Below are 19,387 nucleotides of genomic sequence, written 5' to 3' on the forward strand. Positions count from 1 at the left end.
GAGGTGTACAGCATCAGACTGGACAGGAATGTGTCCCTGCCCCTGACAGCAGGTGAGACTGGATGGCTTTAAGGTCCCTTCAGACAAAACCATTCCATCCTTCCTTCAACTTTATTGAGCCAGATAATGTTGCTCATCTTTTATAGATGGGGAAATGGACTTAGGAGGGGATATTGGCAAGAAATTCCTTTCTGTGAGGGTGGTGTGGCCCCAGAACAGGTTACCCAGAGCAGCTGTGGCTGCCCCATCCCTGGGAGTGTCCAAGGCCAGGTTGGATGTGGCTTGGAGCAACCTGGGCTAGTGGAGGCTGTCCCTGCCCATGGCAGGGGGTGGGAATGGCCCTGGAGCATTAAGGTGCCTTCCAACCTGAGCCATTCCATGTCTCCTGGGTACACTGTCATGCTTGTTTGACAGCAAAAGCCATCCATGTGAAGATTCCAGAACTCAAGTGCAAGTTTTTACCTGAATACTTCACTTTTATTAGTCTCTCTTAGAATACTGTACAAAGGAGTAATAAAAATATTCACACTTTATTTTAGAAAGTTCTCTACATGAGACTCCTGTATCCACAGCAAAAAGAAGGCTATGGGAAAAAAACCCTAAAACTTTGTACAGAACATTCCTTTAAAAACCCTCCCAACTAATTCAGCTGATTTAACTGAGCCAAGGAGGGTATGGACACACCAACACTCACATGCTTAAAAGATATTCTAGGCAATGATAAAGCAACGTAAGTCACAAGAAGGAATATTAATGTGTTAACCCACTGCTGTCCCCTCCTTGAGGGCCAGTACCGAGCTTCTAAAAACAACCCAAAATTGAACAGTGATTCAAACATAAAAGTACTTGAGAATAAGTAGCCCTCCATTTATTTTCATTTTATAGGCTTTTTCCTGCAAAGGTTTGGACTGTTTGCCAGCCTGGTAGCTCTGTGAAAGGACTCCTAGGTCAGGATCCCTGATTCAGGAGCATCAGGCTGGGAGGACTTGCTGGTTTTCTGAGTGTCCTGGAGCAGGGGCTGCTGTGCCCCATGGAAACGTGCGTGGTGCTGACAGTGGCTGAGGGGGCTTTGCCAAGTACAAGATGGGACAGGCTGCTGCCCGTTCCTGAGAAGGCTTCCAGCCTTTGAAAATTTTTTCTCTTTCATTACAGACCAAAACAGAAAAGCTTAAAATGACTTACCAGGAGTTGTTTTTCCATCACTGGAGATTTGATCTCTCCAGGTAGGAACTTGTCCTGATCATGATACAGGACCAGTGTGAGAGAAAATCTGTCAAGTGTGATGTGATCAGAATCCCATTTAACATCAGTAACAATCAGTTATCTCCTCCCTGCAGCACCACATCTGTTCATGTTTCGTTTCTCCTCCCACAATGTGGTTTCACCCCTGATCTGTCCCCTGCCAGGACATGTCTGACCACCCTTCAGCAGCTCATGCTGTCCTTTCACTTCAGACTCAGGTACACCCAAAAATGGTGGCTTAATTACAATTGACTTCCTGCTTTTTATTTTTGATTGATCCTGACACCTATCCTTAAGTCGGGATCTTAAGGAAGATGTTACCTGATGTGTAATTGTTCAAAGACTTATTAATCATATATAGATACTCAACTCACCACAACAGAACATGAAATCTTTCTTCAACTTGCTTCTCTCCATATTACTCATGTTTCCATTTATGTTTCTCTTGACTGGATTAACTGAGTCTAAATTAATGTCAGTTATTCCATGGAAAAATGCCACACCTGTGTTGTGAAAAGTGTCATGTCGTAAGTCTGCCATTGGCTGTTTTGATCATTTGTGTGAAGGAGGGAAATCAAAAAATATTTGCTTTTGTTGCTAGGCAGAGTCTTAATTACAAGTTTGGGGCTTTATGCTTTAGAACCTGCTTGTTTGAGAAGTTTATAATCCCATTCTGAGTCCCACCTGATATTTAATTTAAGGAAACAGGGTCAGATAGTGTCAGTGACCACACAAGTGTTCAAACCCACAGCTGTGTTATTGCTGTATCTCATAAAAAAAAAAAAAAAGCTGATTCTTTCAATTGATAATTACTCTGAATTTACAAATCTGTGATGTGCATATGCTTAGAAATACCCAGCATATGTCTGTCTGTGAGGAGTCATGTTTGAAAGCATCTAGAGGCTGTTTCTGTTGCAAAATGATGGTTTTTCCCATATTTTCTATAACAATAATTAGTTTTCTTTCATTTCCCCTGGAGATGGAAGTGGTGTCTGGGCAGACACTCAGGTCTGTTCAGCACCACAATCAACATTTCAAGTTCAGCCTCAGGCACCCTGCCAGGACCTGCCCCTCCTGCAGGAATACTGCTCATGTCTGTGTCATTTCCCAGCTGATTGATGAAATATCTCTATTTTTATCACAATTATCATTGTCTAGTAGCTTAAAGAGCCGATTAGGGTAGAGAGTACCTCAGCTAAAGCAGCAGCTCTTCTATCCTAGGTTTGAAGGTTTAAACTGCCCATCAAGGAAATTGCACATCTGTCAATACCCTGGGGTCTCCAGCCAGATTCTCTTCTCCTTCTACCTGCTTGAAAACTTCCTTTTCACTTGGATTTCCACTTTCCAAACACATTAGGGAATGATTCTCCCTGCATTCCAGCAGCCCTTTGAGGTACACTCCATATTTTCCCTTCCCTGTAGCAATCCCAAAGGAAGTCTGAGGGAGAAGTGAAGCAACTTGGCTAAAATTATGCATGGAGTAGTAACAGATCTAAAAATTCCCCCTTCCATGTCCTATGCTCAGACCATCCAAAACCTCAACATTCTCCACCACGGCCTCTAAAGCTGGATTTGCTACTGCAAGGACAAGAAAAGCAGATTTAAAAGATTTATACCATTGTCAAAAAAGGTGAGACAATATAAGCACTAAGACAACAAAAATATAGGTTTTCATGGGGTTATAGGGGAAGAGTGAGGGAAAACCCATTCCATCTGGGACACAACCCAAAGGGAAATCAGGTCATTCTGATTTTCAGTAAAACAGTAAAAGCTGTCTCAGCCAGGAAACCTAAGCCTGCTTTATTTAGGTGGTAATTTTAGAGGAAAAAGGCTTGATTTTGTTCCTCTGTGACAGGATCTACTATCAGTGACAAAACAACTCCTTTGCTGGTCAATTCATCTGCTGCTAGTGCTGATGCTCACACAGCCCTTGGGCATGGAGCTGAGGGACAGATTTCCAGGTAAGCCAGAAATCCAACCCTAGAGTCCACAGAGAACTGGCAAATCCCAGTCACATGCACTTAAGCAACCAAGGAGCTGAAGTGAGGAGAAAAATTCCAAGTCAAGGATGGCTGCCTGCTTGATTAGAGCAATCAGCCCTCCTCCTGTGTCTGCCCACTGTCTGCCTCTCCCACATCTGTCCCTGTCCGTTTTCCAAGGAGCTCCATGGCATTTGGTGTCAGTCATTAATTCACCTGCCCTCAGCCCTTGATCCAAATGCCGACTGAGCCCCTGTGCACATAAAAACAGCAGTTTGGGGTGGGGAGAGGGGTTACCTGGGCAGATTTGGGTATAAACTGAAAGTAACAAGCATGATTTTGGATCTATCCACCTTTTCCCTGGACCACACGGATGGTAATGTAGGAAATCAAAAGCTTTGTCAAATTGCAGGTCACTTCTTCCTGTGCTGTCTTTAGGAAAAGAACTTCCCTTCTCAGTGGTGTCAACGATTGCAAAATAAAAATCTGTCGTTCACTTCCCCCTCCCACTTCCCACCTAAAACTGGAAATCAGACCCCAAAACAATCCAGTCCTGGGAAAGTCTGGCTGTATCCCTTTGGATTTCCCTCACGTTCTGCTCAAAGCACCCAGCTTCAGGAAGGGAAATGTATTTAAAGTGCATTTACCACAGCAATAGTACCAGCACTAAAAGCTTTTCCCCTCATGCCTATCCTCGTCATTCCATGTCTGGAATAGATGAGACTCTTCCCAGAATTCATCCTTGTTGTACCTCAAAGTCTCAGTGGTTTTGCATCTATTGATGACCCTGGGAGAAGAGAAATCCGCTGTCGCACGTCCTGCTCTGCACTAAACTCTACTCTGGAGCTGGTGTGGATTTATTGGGCACGAGGATCCAGCATGCGGAATGTGTCTGTTGGGATCTGCCTTTAAACAGCCAAACCACATCCCAGTCTGTGTGGGGGAGGAAATGGGGCTGGAGAGAGGAATCCCCCCTCGGCCCCGCTCCTCCGCCATCCGCTCCGGCCACGCCGCTCAGTACTTGTTGATGCCAAAGATCCTCACTCCGTGGAGCTGAGGCAGTTTGGGGATCAGGACGCTCATGAGGGAGATGGTGTTGATGATGAAGTGTACCCGGTCGTACTTGGTGTAAAAGCTGGTTAGAAAATACCTGCAAAGGGAGGGTAGGAACAGAGCTGTGGCATTCCACGTGTTTGTCTCCCAGGACAGAACACTGAGGGGTGCTGGGACACGAGATGGCTCAGCCAGCCCAGAATACTCACAGGACGATGGGCATGATGGTGAGGAACTTGCGGGACGCGGTGAACTGGACTCCATAATCCATCTGCTCCCAGTGCGTGAGCAGCCGGGCCTTGCCCTGGTCCGGGGTCTCGAAGGGGGTTCCCTTCACGGTGTGCAGGAAGATGTACATGCTCTGCAGGACACACAGTGTGAGGCACACGGGGCCCTGCACCCCAAAAACCCCAGATCCAGGGCAGCCGATCTGGGCGCTTGCACCCCCGCGCTGTTCCACTAGAGGGATGTGGCGCTGCTGGAAAACCCGGAGCGGCCAGGAAAGCGGGGAAAAGAGAGTTGGGAAAGGCCGGGCCAGCTCGGCTGCTCCACGTCAGACCTCTCGCTCGGCTCCTGGGTGTGAGCCAAGGAGGCGGTGGCGAGATTACAGCCCTGGGATCTCTGCGATCAGGAGATTAGCGCCTGCCTGCTGCCTGAAGGCTCCCCGAAAATGTCTGGGAGAAGGTCTGTCACCCCCTGATTACCAGGGGAAGACAAGTCACAGACAAACATTCTGGCTACACTACAGCTCCCAAGTACAGCCACTCCTGGCCTTTAAATTCCTTTCTGTCCCCAGAAGCTAAAGCTGCCAGGGAAGATGGGTGAGAAGCCAGCAGCTCGTGAGCTGAGTGCTGAGCAGTTCCAGTTTGGGGCTTTGTGGTTGTTTTTATCTCCTGAGCAGCTCCAGCTTGAGGGTTTGTGGAGGTTTTTATCTCCTGAGAAGCTCCAGTTTGGGCGTTTGTGGAGGTTTTTATCCCCCACTAGTAATAACTTATCATGAAGGTCCTCAATCCCTGTAATTTTTATATCTGGAATATTCCCAGGCTGTGATATTATTTAAAATAAAAGATACACAATCAGCTGCTCCATCCCTGAAGTTTTTTGTCCCCTGTGCCCAAGGGACCTATGTGGGGACTTGATCTTCAGAGAAGAATCAGTTCCTGGACTAATCTTTTACTTTAGGCAGAACAAAATCTGGGGGTTAATCTTGTCTTTTCTTAACTCTCACAAGGCCAATTCAGGTTTTACCAACCCCAGTGATGGAGTCTGTCACAGATTCCTTTGGGAAGGGGACACAATGAAGGACTTGCCCTACAAGAAATGAATCCACATCCCCTTTGAGCAGCCCCACCAGGTGTTGCTGCCTCACCTGTAGCTGGGCTGGATTTAAATCCATGACCCAGAGGCACCAGTACAGGCCGAGGGCTTGAGCAACTCACCCGGCATCTTTGGAAACACAAAGGAATTGTTCCAACAGGAATCTCAGCAGATTGCTCAGAGGAACAGCTGTGCCAAGGTTCCCCGTGCTGCTCCCTTACCAGGTTGTGGATGATGTTGGTGAGGGTCCAGACCACGGGCACGCTGAAGAAGGGAATGCTGAGGAGCACGACGTGCAGCAGCCCGATGCCCAGCACGTAGGACAGCCAGATGCCGCGGCTGTTCATCACCCGGGTGTTGGGGTTCACCTCGCTGTGCGCCGTTCCCACGTTCATCCTGCCTCTCCTGGCTGGCAGGAGCCCCTGGAACAGAAACACTGAGGTCAGAGCCTGGATCCAAACTGCTCAGTGGGGCTGAGCACAGGCTGCTTGTCAAGCAAACCCAAAATCTGCTGTTGGCTATAAAAATCCCCAGTCAGTTCCCTCCTCTGCCCCTCGTTATTGCCATTCTTAGAGCTGACGTCGCTGACTCCGGGAGTGGTTGAGATTTGGGAATTATGTGTGGGAAGATTGTCTGTGACAGAAGCTTCTTGTGATTTGAGATGTTTTCCTGGAGCTGAGGTGTTGAGGTTCAATCCCACGATTGCCTGACAAAACTCAAACCAATACTTTTAAGCACTTTTAAATCCTCATCACAGTGTTAATCATGGAAACACACAGCACAGGAAGCTTCCTGTGTGTTTATGGAGTCAGCATGCCTTAAACTTGGGAAGGGAACAGAGCATTTGCAGAGAAAAGGCTCTGTATCAACAGATCTCCTAATTAATTTAACTAAATTAACACAGTTCTGCACGGCTTGGGAGTTTGCTGGTCTCCTACTCTGGCTCGTGTGTTTTGCCTTCAGATTTAAGACTTACAGAAGGGAAAAAAAAAGGAACAAAAAAAATTGTGCCGCAGGGAAGGAATGAGATTCTTCTTGAGGAACGTAAAAAGGGAGAGATAACAGCACAAAGTGCCTTGGGAGGATGTTTCAGGAGGAAGAGCTGGGGAGGAGTTAGCCCTTCCCCTACCTGGAAAGAACAACTGCCATGTAGGAGGAGGACAAAGATAGGTTTCTGGGCAATGCCAGGAGGGAGAGGAAGGAAGAGAGTATCACCCTCTCAGAGCAAGTCCTTGGAGTGGTGTCTCTGAGACAGTGAAGGTATCAAGTGGCTTTCTGGACTGACACAGTGCCAGTGACAGCAGGACAGCTCTGGCTCACTGGTATCCAGGGATTACAGAAAACAGCACAAACTAAACCCACTGTAAAACTGAATGTCTTCAACATCAGGGAAATGTAAAATCATCTTTGTGTCCCACGGAAGAGGAGTTTGATGAGATGATCCAGTTCATCCTCCTTGGCTGCAGCTCCCCACAGTGAAGGCTGTTTCCTGAGGTCTGGCCTTGTGGCTTTGCTGTTGCTTCCCACAGCTGGAAGCTGTGTTGCTGTTCCCTCCAGCTCTCCAGAGGCGAGCCGGAGCCAGATCCAACATCACACTCTCCTCACTGCCAGCTGTTCCCAGCTCCCTCATGGAGTGCTGGGCCTGCCTTGTCTCAGGAGCTGGCACCATCCCCATTCCTGCCCAGGGATGGGAATCACAGCCAGCCTCCACTCCACAGCTCTTGGAATGCTCCAAGTAACTCCCAAACCTCTTCCATGCACACAGGCAGCTGCTGCTGCAGATCCTCACCTCACTCTGTCAGGGGGCTCATACCTGGAGAAGGATTTTGTTTCCAGGAAAAAGGCTGCAGGTCTGTAGGGTGCTCACTCCCTTGCTGCCCACCTCCCAGGTCACCAACTTATGGATATTCCAGAGAAAAGCCCAAAGTTTGACTGGGAAACAAGACTAAGAGGCAGAGTTCAGCACTTGACCCCTGGCAGAGGAAGCAGCTCTATCCTAAACCTGCTGCAATTCCCAAGGGCTCTCAGAAGGAAAACTGGGGGTAGGGGTGAAGCATAAATGAGTCAAAGAGAGTCAGATTGTTACAACAACAAAAAGAAAAACACCCCATGGAATGTGTAAACAGGAGTGCTGAGTGCCAGACATGGGAAATAGATCTCCTGGATGTTGGGTGAACACTGTCCAGTCCTGGGAGGAGCTGGAGAAAATGAGCAGAGGTGTAGGAACAACATGACCTGAAAGGACAGCTGGAAGGAAACGGGTTTGTTTAGTCTGGAGGATGCTGGAGACAGGCGTGAGGAACAGCTGGATGCTCCACAGAGAGCTGTGGGATTCCAGCTGTGCAGCAGGAAGAACCACATGGCTGTGTCTTGGAGCAACAGAGGGGTGCAGGAGGAGGGATTGAGAAGGGACTGCCCACAGAAAGGGATCTGTGCTCTCACTGCAGACCTTAAAATCTAGTTTCATCAACAGTTAAAAACCTTCTCTGCAGGAGTCTTTCCTGATACCGTTATCCAAAGGCTGTGGCAGCTTCCTGCAGCCAGAGGTGCACATGGCTGGTGCTGTGGAATTTCCAACCATGAGTGTAACTTCCAAAAACTAAGGAGCAGCTTGGATTTGGTCTCCTCTGCAAACGAGGGCAATTGCAGACCCACAACTGGGTGGGAAAGGGCCCAACTTGGAAGCTGTATGTGAAGCAGTTCTCCTTCCCATGCCTCAGTTTCCCTTCCTTGTGAAATTAAGGATTAGAGGGGTGGAATGCTGGAACATACAAGAGGTTAATTCATTCTTGCAGGACATACAGACACACCAAGCAGTCACTACTGCAGTGAAGGTGATTCCACATCTCCAACTCTGTCCTTCCCCACCTTAAATATTTCACCAGCTCTGCCCTGGGCTCTGCAGCCCTTGGCCCAGCTCTCCAAAATTTTGGATTGCACAAGCCTGGCTGAGAGCACATGAGCTCCCAGAGCTCTGTCCCTACCCCCATCCTAAATCCCATGTTTGCTTTCTAATTCCACACCAGGATTTGTTCACCTGCAGGACAACAAGACACAGCCCACCATGGGAAGGACTCCAGCCCCCCTTCCCAGAGCAGCTGCTGCCAGGCTCTGCTTTCCTACTTTTTTTTTGGAACAGAAAAGCCTGAATGTTGCAGCAGGCTGAGGGTGAAGGTCAGGGCTGTGCTGACATTGGGCAGTGGCCATCCAAGGAGGGGAAAAGTCAGAGCTGTGGCCAGTGGCAAAGGGCACAACGAGGCAGTGGAGCTGAGCCCTCCCTCTGCCTCATCCTGCCTGTCCTGCTCCCTGTCCCGGGGCAGCTCCTTCCTCACCTTTGTCCCCAGAGGAGTGTGACCACCATCTGTTCCTGTTCCCTTGCTTAACACTTGGACTTGATGATCTGAAAGGCCTTTTCCACCCTAAATCAATGATCCTGTGATTTGGCAGTGCTGTCACCCCTCCCCAGGGATTTCAGGATCATGCTCTGATCCTGGCACCCTGCTGCAGGATCTTCAATGGCCTGGTGAGGGAAGGAGGGCTCGGGTGCTTATCTTGATCTTGAGTGTTCCCAGACTGCAGGTGACGATGATCCCACGGATCACAAATCCCAATCTCTAGCAGCAACAGCTGCCACCTCCCAAACAAATCCTTTAAACCCTTCTGTGCCGCTGGCAACGGATGAACCAGAGCACGGAGGACACGGGGGACGCTGCTGAACTGGGCTGTGCTAGGTGAGAGGTGAGACTGGGAACACAGCGTTCCGTGTCCCTCCAGCCCGGGGCCGTGTTGGACATGTCAGAGCCCCAGCGCTGCCCGGGTCCTCCTCGGGGAACCCGGGGCTGCCAGAGCCCAGGAGGGGACACGGGGAACACGGGGACGAGGACACGCGTGAGCGGCCCCGGCTGAGGGCGGGGATCCTGCCCCCTCGGCCTCTCCTGGTGGATTTAACGGGAGATCTTGGACACCAAGGGAAGGCCGAGGTTGGGCTTCTCGGGGCTCACGTGGGGTCCCAGACCCCACTTTCCTCCCCGTTTTCCCGGAACGGGACGGTGCCCCGAGAGGCCGGGGCAGGACCCGCTCCCGGCCGGGCTCTGCACAGCGCGACCCGACCACGGGGACCCGCAGTACCTAACTGGGACCTCCCCGCTCCCACCCCGCCGCTTCCCAGCTCCACCACAGCACCCGCTTCTCTCTTTTAGGGTGTTTTCCTTTCGGGCCGGGCCCATGCGAGGCACCTTCCCCCGGCCCCGCCGCGGGGCTCGGCCGCCGCCGCCCCCGGGGAGGGCAGAGCCCCCCGGTCCCGCCCCGCGCCCCCGGCCCGCACTCACCGCTCCCGCCCGGTCCGGCCCGGCTCGGCTCGGCGGGGCCGGCGCTCGCTCTGCCGCGCTCCCGGTGCTCTCCCGGTGCGCTCCCGGCGGCCCCTCGGCCCGCCCCGCCGCGGCACGCCGGGAGCTGTAGTCCGGCAGCAGCGGGAGAGGCGGGGCCGCCATGGGAACCGGCGGGAGCGGCTCCGGGAAGGGCATCGGGGGATGCACCGAGCCCCGCTCCGCTCACAGGGGACCCCAGACCCGGCTGGGCGCCTCCAACCTGCTCGGGGAGGGTGGGCTGCCCCCTCTGCCGCTTTTCCCAGGGGAAATCCGAGGGTGGGGGAACACTGGGGCAGCTTCCAGCAGGAGCTGTGGCTGCTCCATCCTGGCAGGTTGGGCAGGGCTTGGAGCGATCTGGGGTACTGGAATGTGTCCGTGCCCATGGCATGGGATGCGACTGGGTGGTTTTTAAAGTCGCTTCCCGCCCAATCTACTCTGATTCCGTGATAGCATGAAAATCCCAGCGGCAGCATTGTGCAGACAGCCCGGGCAGGCCGGCAGCGCTGCAGGACACCCAGCCAAGGTCGGGGCTGGGAGCGAGCGCAGGATTCCAGCGCTGGAGCGCGGGGGAGACCATCTGGCTCCGCTTTTGTTTGCACAACCATCAAAGCTCATCGCGTGGGGCTGGCACGGCCCACGGGTGCCGCAGCCATCTGTGCAGGGCTCTGTGAGTGCCTGCTGCCGGCTCTTCCAGCAGCGGAGGGGCAGCCCCGGCGTCGCTTTGGGCTGCAAACCCCCTGCCCCGAGCCCCTGGCAGTGTGCGGGGCCTGAGCGAGGTGCTCCCGTCTGCCCGCGGCTCTGCCGGTGCCACTCTGAGCCCCCAGAGCTGGCGCAGACACTTTGCTCGGCACAGCCCACGCTGGGTTTTGGTGTTGGCCCAGGTGGAGTCACAGGTCGAGGTTCCCTGAGTGCATCTGTGCCTCCACGCTGAGCTGTGTGCCCTGACCCTGTCTGCATCCATCCTGCCTCGGCTCCAGCCGCACATCCTGACAGGGCACGGCGAGAGCACGGAGACCCCGCGGGCTGCCAGGGCTGCCAGGGTGTCACATGCTGGCACCGTGCTGCTAGCAGGGCACGGGGTCACTTGCCGGAGCCAGAGCTCAGCAGTGTCATCCTCCAGAGGGCTTTGGGCACGGAGAGACGCGCATGTGGGGTAAAGCAGATGAAAGGCCGCTGATTGCCACCCGGTAGAACCGCGTTTTCCCCGCCCGGCTCCTCTGCGGTGCCCTCTTGGCAGGGCGCGGTGCGGGGATGCCGGTGCGGAGGCGGGGGATCCCACGGGATCCGGTCCTGCTTTGCAGGAGATCCACGCACGCACAGCAGGCTCTATTTTTATCCTGCTCCTGCCTGACTGAGCAGCTCTCTGCGCGGTGACATCTAATTTAGCAGCTTCCCCGCACCCCGCTGGCTCCGCACGTGAGGGGGAAGCACAATGCAGCAGCTATTTTTAAACGCCCATAAATATTCATCTCTCTCCGTGATGCAGCAGCCGCCGCTGCCGGTGGAGCGCGGGGGGGACCCGACCCGCTCCCTGGGCTCCCCACACCGCGTTCACCCTCCCAGGGAACACCGGCACCGGGGGCGGGGAGTTCCCTGGGGGAATCCGGCCCCATCCGCTCACCGGCAGCTGCACCCGCGTTCCCCCCGAGCTCAGGGGGCTGTTCCCGTGTGGATTCCTGGGCCTCGTTCGCTCCCAGCCCCTGCCGGTGCCGGGCCGTGCTCAGCTCCCGCTCTGCCTGCTGCCGGTCCCGCTGCCCGGTCGATGCCGGTTATATTTAGCTCCGTGGTGGCAGCGAGAAGTCGGTGCCAGCTATTTTTAGCCATCCTGCGGTGGGAAGGGTCCGCGTGGGTCGTGCTGCACTGCAGGTTTTGTGCTGGTGGGTGCCGTGTTCTCCACGTGGGACCCCCGTGGGGTGCAGCTCTTGGGCTGCTCCCGCTGTCGGGATCACCCATGGCCTCTCCGGGTCCCAGCTTGGTCCCCCCACGCACCTGCCTGTCACCCTGGCCCCTCGGCCCCGTCCCGCGGCGTGGGGCTGCGTCACCGGAGCCTCCACATCCCAACACACCCATCCCTGTTCCCGCTGCCTGCAGAGCTCCCAGCGGCGCTGGGAATGGTGATGGGCCGAACGGGGAGATGCCAGAGAAGCGCTCAAGAGCACCAATTGTGGCTGCCTGCTGCTGCCTGCCGGTGTCCCGGGACAACCCCGCCCGGTGAGCCTGGCATAGGGTGTGTGTCGGGCTTAGCTACGGGCATGGAAACATCAAAAAGACCTCTAAGATCATCGACTCCAACCAACAACAAAGCACTGTCACCTTCACCACTAAACCATGTCTCCAGGTACACATCCGCAGGTTTTTTGAACACTTCCAGACCCAGCAATGGCCTGGCCCCGGGGGAGCGCGGGGTTCGGGGGAGTGCGGGGGTCTCTGGGGAGGATCTGTCCATGGCCGTGTCTCTGTCCATGGCTGCCGTCAGGTTCCCTTTTCCTAATTGAAGTGAGATCCAGGCCAGGCGCCTCCTAAACGTTTTATCCCCCCGCAGCAGCGGGAGAACGTCAATGCCCGGGGCCGGGCTCCCCCGCCGTGGAGATCCGGGACCGGGGCAGCGGGAACCGCGTCCCTCCCCGCGGCCCCGGGGCCCGGTAACGGCGGCCGCTCTCCATGGTCCTGAGCCAGACTCGCCGGTGCCCCGGGGCGGCGGGACCCCTAGCCGCGGCCCAACCCGGCGGCCCCCGGCCTGAAAGCTGGGGGCTGGGGACCCACTCCGGTTCCCTGGATCTCGCCCCGCCCGGTGCCACCGCCGCGGGTCGGGTTTCCCCGAGTAAGCGATGCCGGTGAGGGGCGGGGGAGGGGGGCACGGTGACCCCGCCGGAGTGGGAGTAGGGGGGTCCTGCTCCCCCCAAAGAGCTGGGGAGGGGATGAGGGGATTCCTGGGGGGTTGCGGGGGCAGCACCGTTGGGGACCGAGGGTCCGGGTGCCCGGGGGGTTCCCACCGGAGTTCGGCAGGGACGCAGGGGGGCGGAGGCCATGGAGTGTCCCGGGACGCCCCGGCCGCAGCTGCCCCCGGCTCGGGGGTCTCGACAGCTCCTCACTGGGTCTCTCCGGTGCCTTCCCGCGCTTCCCTGTCTGAGGACCCGGGGCAGCGCTTCTCCCGTGAGGCGAGGAGCTGGCGAGGCTTCGGGCGCGGGGCCGAGGGTGCTCGGCGCTGCACGGCCCCCCCGGCGGGGCGGGTCGGGGGCGGGGAGCCCCGGGGAGGCCCGGGCGGAGGATCCCGCCCACCGGCTCCGCCGCCGCCGCCGGCTCCGGGGCCGCCGCGCTGCGCGGGGCGCGGCCGCTCCGGCCCGGGGCGCGGGGCCGCTCCGCCGCCGGGAGTACACAGGCAGGTGAGTCCGCAACGGGACCTCCGGTGGGGCGGGAGGCGGGGAGGGCAGGGCCGGCAGCGCCGCACAGAGCGGAACTTCCCTCGGGGAAGCACTGGGGCTTCCCTCGCCTGCGACGCCCCCGGTGCCAAGCGGGGCTGGGGGGATCCCCGGGCATCCCCGGGCTCACGGAGAATCCTGGCGTCCGGATTGCCCCTGGCTCCTCAACAGCATCTCCTGGCGCTGGCGGCGATCCCCGGTGTCGGTCTGGGGATCCCCACGCCCTGCTGTGGGCTGGGAAACCCGCGGAGGGGCAAGGGCTGGCTGGCTGTCGTCGCTGCCGTTTCTGGTCCGCGTCCCACCCGCAGGGGTGTCCCGATTCCGTGGACGAAGCAGCCCCCTCCCGGGACAGCGGGTCCCGGCTCATGCCGGTGGTTTCCCGGGCGGCGGGAAGAGGGTACCAAGGGGCTGTGTTTGCCCCAGGTTACCTCTGGAAGACCTGGGGGGCTGGCGCAGTGTGGGCTCCGGGGTCCCGGTGCCCTTGGTGTGCCCTGAGCTCTGGTTCCCTCTCAGGACCCTCCTGGATTCCGGGGCTCCGGCAGTGCAGGCTGAGCTCTGCACAGGTGTGACCTTGGGGTGTGTCGGTGTGCCAGGGCTGTGTGACAGTGCCCAGCAGTCGGGTGCTCTCCTGCCTGTGCCTGGGGACCACCCTCGGGTGGCCGCCTCTGCACCACACCGAGGAGCCCCGGTCAGCACCCCGAAGCGGGTTTGCCGGTGTTGGGCTGCTCCGGGGAGCAGAGGGACCAGAAGCAGCTTTGCTGGTGGCATAGCTCGGGGCTCCCGCAGCAGCACTGAGCTCTGCCCGACCGCTGACACAGGTGCCTGTTAGCACCAGTGGCTTCGATTTTGGGATGGTGGGAGAGCACCTGGATCCTGCCCCCAGAGCTGCTCTGCCATGGCCGGCACAGGGACAGGCTGGGACCCCTGGCCGTGGTGGGAGCCAGGGCTGGGAGAACCGAGCAGCGCTCGGAGTGCTCAGACACGGCCCTTATCTGCTGCCACCACCCTGGGAACTCGTTGCACGCTCAGCTCCAGTGAATTTCCTTTTTCTGTTTTTGTTTCTTTCCTGCTGACGCTTTTCCCCTCCGGAATCAAGGGCTGGATGGGGCCCATGGTTACGGGGTGGTGTGAGCAGCCCGACCCCACAGCGGGCTGGCAGCGGGCAGAGCACAGCAGCACCCAGCACCCACCTGTGCCGGTCCCCTCGGAAGGAGAAAACCCGCCGCGCGTCCGCGTGTGCCCCGGGCGCTCCCGGAGAGTGGAGCCGGAGGCAGGAACCTGCTGAGCCGCTGCCTGCACATGTTTTCCGTGCCATTCCCCGGGGGCCGCCTGCAGCGGCCGCTCGCCCGGAGCCGGGGCCCGCGCTGGTGCGTCCTCCGGCCGCCGCAGGATGCATCGGCCTCCTGCGAGCAGCGATCGCGGCGCCGTGACCTTGGCAGGGCGGGAGCTCACCCCGCCTCTGGCTCAGCCCGAGCGCCTCCGGTTGTTACAACCCAGCTGCCGGTGCAGGAGACGTGCCCAGCCCCTGGGGCCTGATCCTGCCACGCAGGAGCCTAGAGCGAGGTGATGGCTGGGCATGGGGGAAAGTGTGAGCCATGACAGCTGTCCTGGTTCCCATCATTGTCCCTACTTCATGGCTAGGGTCAGATGTGGTGCTCACAGCCAGCTCAGTGACAGTTCTGCCCCTGTCTCAGCCTGACACTGTCCCCTTGTTGTCCCTGTCCCAGATGTGCCAAGTCCAGCTGAAGCACTGTGGGTGTGAGGAAGGCAGTGCAGCACCATGACTGCTGCACAGGGGGTTCTCCTGCGCCCCATCACCATGGGAATGCTCCTGCAGAGCCTCTTCCTCCTCTTCCTCCTCCTCCTGGGCTCCTGCCTCCACACAGCCGCTGCCTTCCCCAAGGGTTGTTACCCCTCAGAAGAGGAGGGGCTGAAGACCTTTCGCTGCAGCAACGCTCAGCTGACTGAGGTCCCCAGGGACATCCCCAACGACACCAACAAGCTCTACCTGGACTTCAACCAAATCCCCTTCCTGCCTCGCGATGCCTTCCAGGACCTGCCACTCCTGCTGGAGCTGGATCTGTCCCACAATGCCATCACCAGAATTGAATCTGGGGCTTTCCAGGGCCTGGCAGAGCACCTGCACTCCCTGGACTTGTCTTCCAACAGGCTGGTATCGGTCAGCAAAGACACCTTTAGCAACCTGAAAGCCAAGGTGAACCTGTCCAACAACCCGTGGCTGTGTGACTGTCGGCTGCAGGAGCTGATCCGTGCCGTGGAGCTGGCGGCCGACTCCTCGGGGGGCATCGTGTGCGACTCCTCCACACAGGAGGAGCACGTGGGCAAAGCTTTCCTGCAGGTCATTGCTGACACAGACTTCTGCAACGTGTACAAGAAGACCACGGACATCGCCATGCTGGTCACCATGTTCGGCTGGTTCGCCATGGTGATTTCCTACCTGGTTTATTACGTGAGGCAGAACCAGGAGGACGCCCGGCGGCACCTGGAGTATCTCAAGTCACTGCCCAGCAAACAGAGGCGATCAGAGGAGTCGTCCACCATCAGCACTGTGGTGTGAGCACAGCATCATGCAGGACATGGGGACGTGTGGAGCTGGGGACCGGCCACTCCAGGGGCTGTCATCAGCCACTGGAATCGCACAGAGATACTCCTGGATTTGTTCTGTTCTCCTCTTGACAGCAGCAGCCACGGTTGATGAGTCCCTGGCTCTGGTGGCTGAAGTCAGGGATGGATATGAGCACGGAGGATCTGCAGCATCCTCCCAAGTTATGGAGGACTGGAGCAACCTGGAGCATCCCCCTGGCATGTGGCCCTTGCTCTGACTGACTTGGACATTTGGACTTCATCTAAAACTTTTTATATTTCCTTTGCAGACATCCCTTGGGGCATTATGGAATCGGTGTTTTCATCTCTCCCCGGCTCCCCCTTGGCTGCCCAAGGGATGGTACGGCAGCCCAGGGCAGCCTGGGCCTGGATCCCTGCTGGGAGGGCACTGGGGAGGGGCAGTACGGGTGCAAGGCCAGTGCCCTGCCAGGTCACTGGCCCTGGAAGGTCACGGGCTGCGACCGCAGCCAGCGGGACCAAGGGGTGGGGCAGGGGGTGGGGACACCCCGGTTGTTGCCGCCCCATCTTGCGTTTCATCTCCCTGCCCCTTTCCCGGCGCTCAGGCCAGGTGGGGCAGGAGGTATGGGTGTCCCCACTCGGACATAGGCAAGCCCAGAGCCTTTCCTCTCGGAGTGTGGGGAACGAGAACCAGACGGGGAATGAGCTCCCTTTGGGGCTGCCAAGGGATTTGGGTGCTGATGGAGGGGCAGCTGGGGGCCCTGGCAGTGGGTCCAGCCCTGCTGGGATGTTGGGGGTGAGGGGTTCCCCTCGGTGCTCTCGGGGACCACGTGGGAGGGTGTTGGCAGCGCCCTTGGCCATCTGCTCATGTCACTGCCAGAGGGGAGTTCCCACCTCACAAGCTGCTGACCAGTCACTGTGATGGGAAGCAGGATGGAGGGATCTGCCATGGCTCCTCTGTCCTCTCCCCACCCCTGCACTGCTGTCAGGAGTCTGAATCTCCCCTAAAATATCCCAAAGTCCCTTCTTGACATTTCCAGTATTGGGCTGCAGGTTCCTGGTGGCAGTGGTGGAGGTGATGCTGCGCACAGGGCTGGCACAGACAGGGGTCAGTGCCCGCTTTTGGGCATGCAGGGTCCAAGTGGCAACTCAGAGCAAAACCAGAGCAGCCCCAGACTCTTCCACCTGCCTGTCTGGCCTGTGGGACATCTGGTTTTGCTGCTTTTGGCCTTTTTTTAAACCAACCAATGCTAAATTGCCTTAACTCACCAAGAGCACCAACCAAAGCCGCTGGAACCTCCTCTGCACCGGGCCAGAGCTGCCTTGTTGCCAGGCCCAGCCTCAGCCCCTGGTGTGGGCAGCTCCAGCTGTGCCCTCGTGCCCCGGGGCTGGTGGGAGCCGTGGGACTGAGCCGGCCAGGAGCAGGGCCCACCCTTCCACAAGTGCCTGATTCCAGCAGAGAGCAGGAGCTCTGCAACGCACAAACACCTCAGCCCCAGCTCCCATCCGGGCGTCCCCGCGGCCCCACGGCTGCTCCTTCCCTCTCTACAACCGGCTGAAGAGAAAAGGGGCGGGGGGGCCCCGGCCGAACCCCCCCAGGCTGCTCCCCCCAGGCCACCGCTTGTGCCGGGACCACCCGACCCATCTGTGTTTGGGTTAAGGGACATTTTAGTTCTTACTTTATACGACAATAAAGTTGGCTTTTACTTTGGAGCCGGTGGCTGGCGTGTGCTGGTGTGTGTGTCTGTGGGTCACCGGGCCCTGGTGACGTTGTGGCTGCAAAGGAAGGACGGAGGTGCCCGCGACAACCGATGGCTTTGTGGGCAGGCGCTTGCAGAAACAGGACACCCGTCCCTCCGGTAACCCTGCCCCAGCCTTCAATAATGAACACCCGCGGCTCGGCTCAGGTCGCTGGCACCGTGCCGGTCCCCACAACCCCCAGGACACCGTGGAATGGTTTCCCAGGGCTCTGCTCTGCTGCCTGCCCTCCCGTCGCCACCCGAGCAGCCCCCGGCATCGCGTGGTACTCGGGCCGGATCCTGGCGGCCGGGAGGGACAAGCCCTTCCAACACCACGGTCCCACCGGTCCCCGCAAGAGGCCTCTCCGGTCACAGCCCCGTCCCGGTTTGCCGGCGCCTCTCCCCGCGTGTTCCGTGCTGGAGTCTTGTGCCATGGAAGGTGAAAGCCGGGCCCTAACGCAGAGTGACAGCTCCCGCTCGTGGGACATTAACCTTGTTTGTCACTCGGCTGTCTCCAGACGCAGACCCCGGGCTCTGGAGCAGATGGCTGCCGTCCCCGCTCCGGTCACTCCCTGGGGATCCTCCTCCCGCGGCTCCCGGAGCAGCTGGGGAGGGCTGGGGGACACGAAGGACACTGCCCCCAGCTGCCACCCTGTCCGTGGGGCCGTGGCTCCCTGGAGTCCTGCAGGTGTCCCCTCTCACTGGGCTGGATGATGCTGAGTCCCCCGGGGTCAGCCGTGCTCTGGATCCTGTCTCTGGAATTGCTTGGATAGAAACCATCAGGCTCATTACAGCCCACACTGATGAGCACGGGGGAAAGGAAATGGATTCCAGGGGTTTGTCTGGATGTGGAACAGCCACTGGCCTGTGTGGGTGTGCAGGGGGATAAAATACACAAGAAGTCTAACAAAAATCTGCAGTAAGAGTTGGGAAGGTCACTTGGTGTGGGATGGAATTGTGCTGGATTTAGGCTGTCAGTACTGTCAGATATTTAATCGGGTATGACAGGGAATGGGGAAGAACAGAAAAATGACTTTCTGGGGATTTTTCCTGGGGTGCTGTGGCCATCCTGGAGTCTTGGGAGCAGAGGGACACAGCTTGCCAGATGGCTTCAATCTCAAGGAAGGATTTTTCTCACCCCACTCTTTCCAGTTGCGAGGTGCTCTGGGGCCAGACCCTGCTCAGAGTGGGAGCTGGCATTCGGCACGGTGGGTACGAGGGGCTCAGTGTTAAAGGCAGCACTTCTCCTTCAGCAAGGAATTAGAATCATCCCTTTTAAAACTGCGCGCCTCCTCTCCCCCCCTCAATCCTTGGAGCAAGTCTTAAAGGTGCAAAACTTACTATTCAGCATAAACGGTAATGAGACGATTGGGGATAAAAGCATCATATAGTCAACCTAGGACATACCCCTCTCTGGGTAATTCGTTTCCTGATGTAGATTTATCCACAGGGATCAGCAGCAGGAGAATTAACAGCGTGACCTCCTTCTGTGCGTTCCAGCACGCCGGTAAATCTCCGTTATTAACTTCCAAGGAGCTCTGCCCGCCCGGTCATTAACCGGCCTGCTCTCCTCTCCAGGATGGAGGAAAACGTGTCACTGGGGCAAGATCTGTGACCTGAATCCTCTTGGCAGGGATGACTCTTTGCCTGCCTGGCCCTGGAATGCCTTGGGATCACAGGGATGGAGG

The 19,387-nt window shown here is 57.3% G+C and overlaps 2 protein-coding genes across 3 annotated transcripts; one reads left to right on the forward strand and one right to left on the reverse strand.

Annotated features, from left to right (window-relative positions):
• Positions 1-455: 455 nt before the first annotated feature.
• ORMDL3 (ORMDL sphingolipid biosynthesis regulator 3) lies at positions 456-10,025 on the reverse strand. The gene is made up of 4 exons (XM_059869152.1): positions 9,920-10,025; positions 5,813-6,013; positions 4,484-4,635; positions 456-4,371 (listed from the first exon to the last, which is right to left on the reverse strand). The coding sequence occupies exons 2-4, from the start codon at positions 5,984-5,986 to the stop codon at positions 4,236-4,238; spliced, it is 462 nt and encodes a 153-aa protein (XP_059725135.1). The 5' UTR covers positions 5,987-6,013; positions 9,920-10,025; the 3' UTR covers positions 456-4,235.
• Positions 10,026-13,260: 3,235 nt separating this feature from the next.
• LRRC3C (leucine rich repeat containing 3C) lies at positions 13,261-17,673 on the forward strand. 2 transcript variants are annotated; one of them, XM_059869425.1, is made up of 2 exons: positions 13,261-13,341; positions 15,105-17,673. In XM_059869425.1, exon 2 carries the CDS (start codon positions 15,158-15,160, stop codon positions 15,953-15,955), a length of 798 nt encoding a protein of 265 aa, XP_059725408.1. In that variant the 5' UTR covers positions 13,261-13,341; positions 15,105-15,157; the 3' UTR covers positions 15,956-17,673. The 2 variants fall into 2 exon arrangements, with proteins under 2 accessions (XP_059725408.1, XP_059725407.1); XM_059869424.1 differs by having other exon boundaries at positions 13,270-13,341; positions 14,474-17,673.
• Positions 17,674-19,387: the final 1,714 nt, after the last annotated feature.

The sequence above is a fragment of the Haemorhous mexicanus genome, chromosome 28 (assembly GCF_027477595.1).
Source record: "Haemorhous mexicanus isolate bHaeMex1 chromosome 28, bHaeMex1.pri, whole genome shotgun sequence".
Classification (NCBI taxonomy): domain Eukaryota; kingdom Metazoa; phylum Chordata; class Aves; order Passeriformes; family Fringillidae; genus Haemorhous; species Haemorhous mexicanus.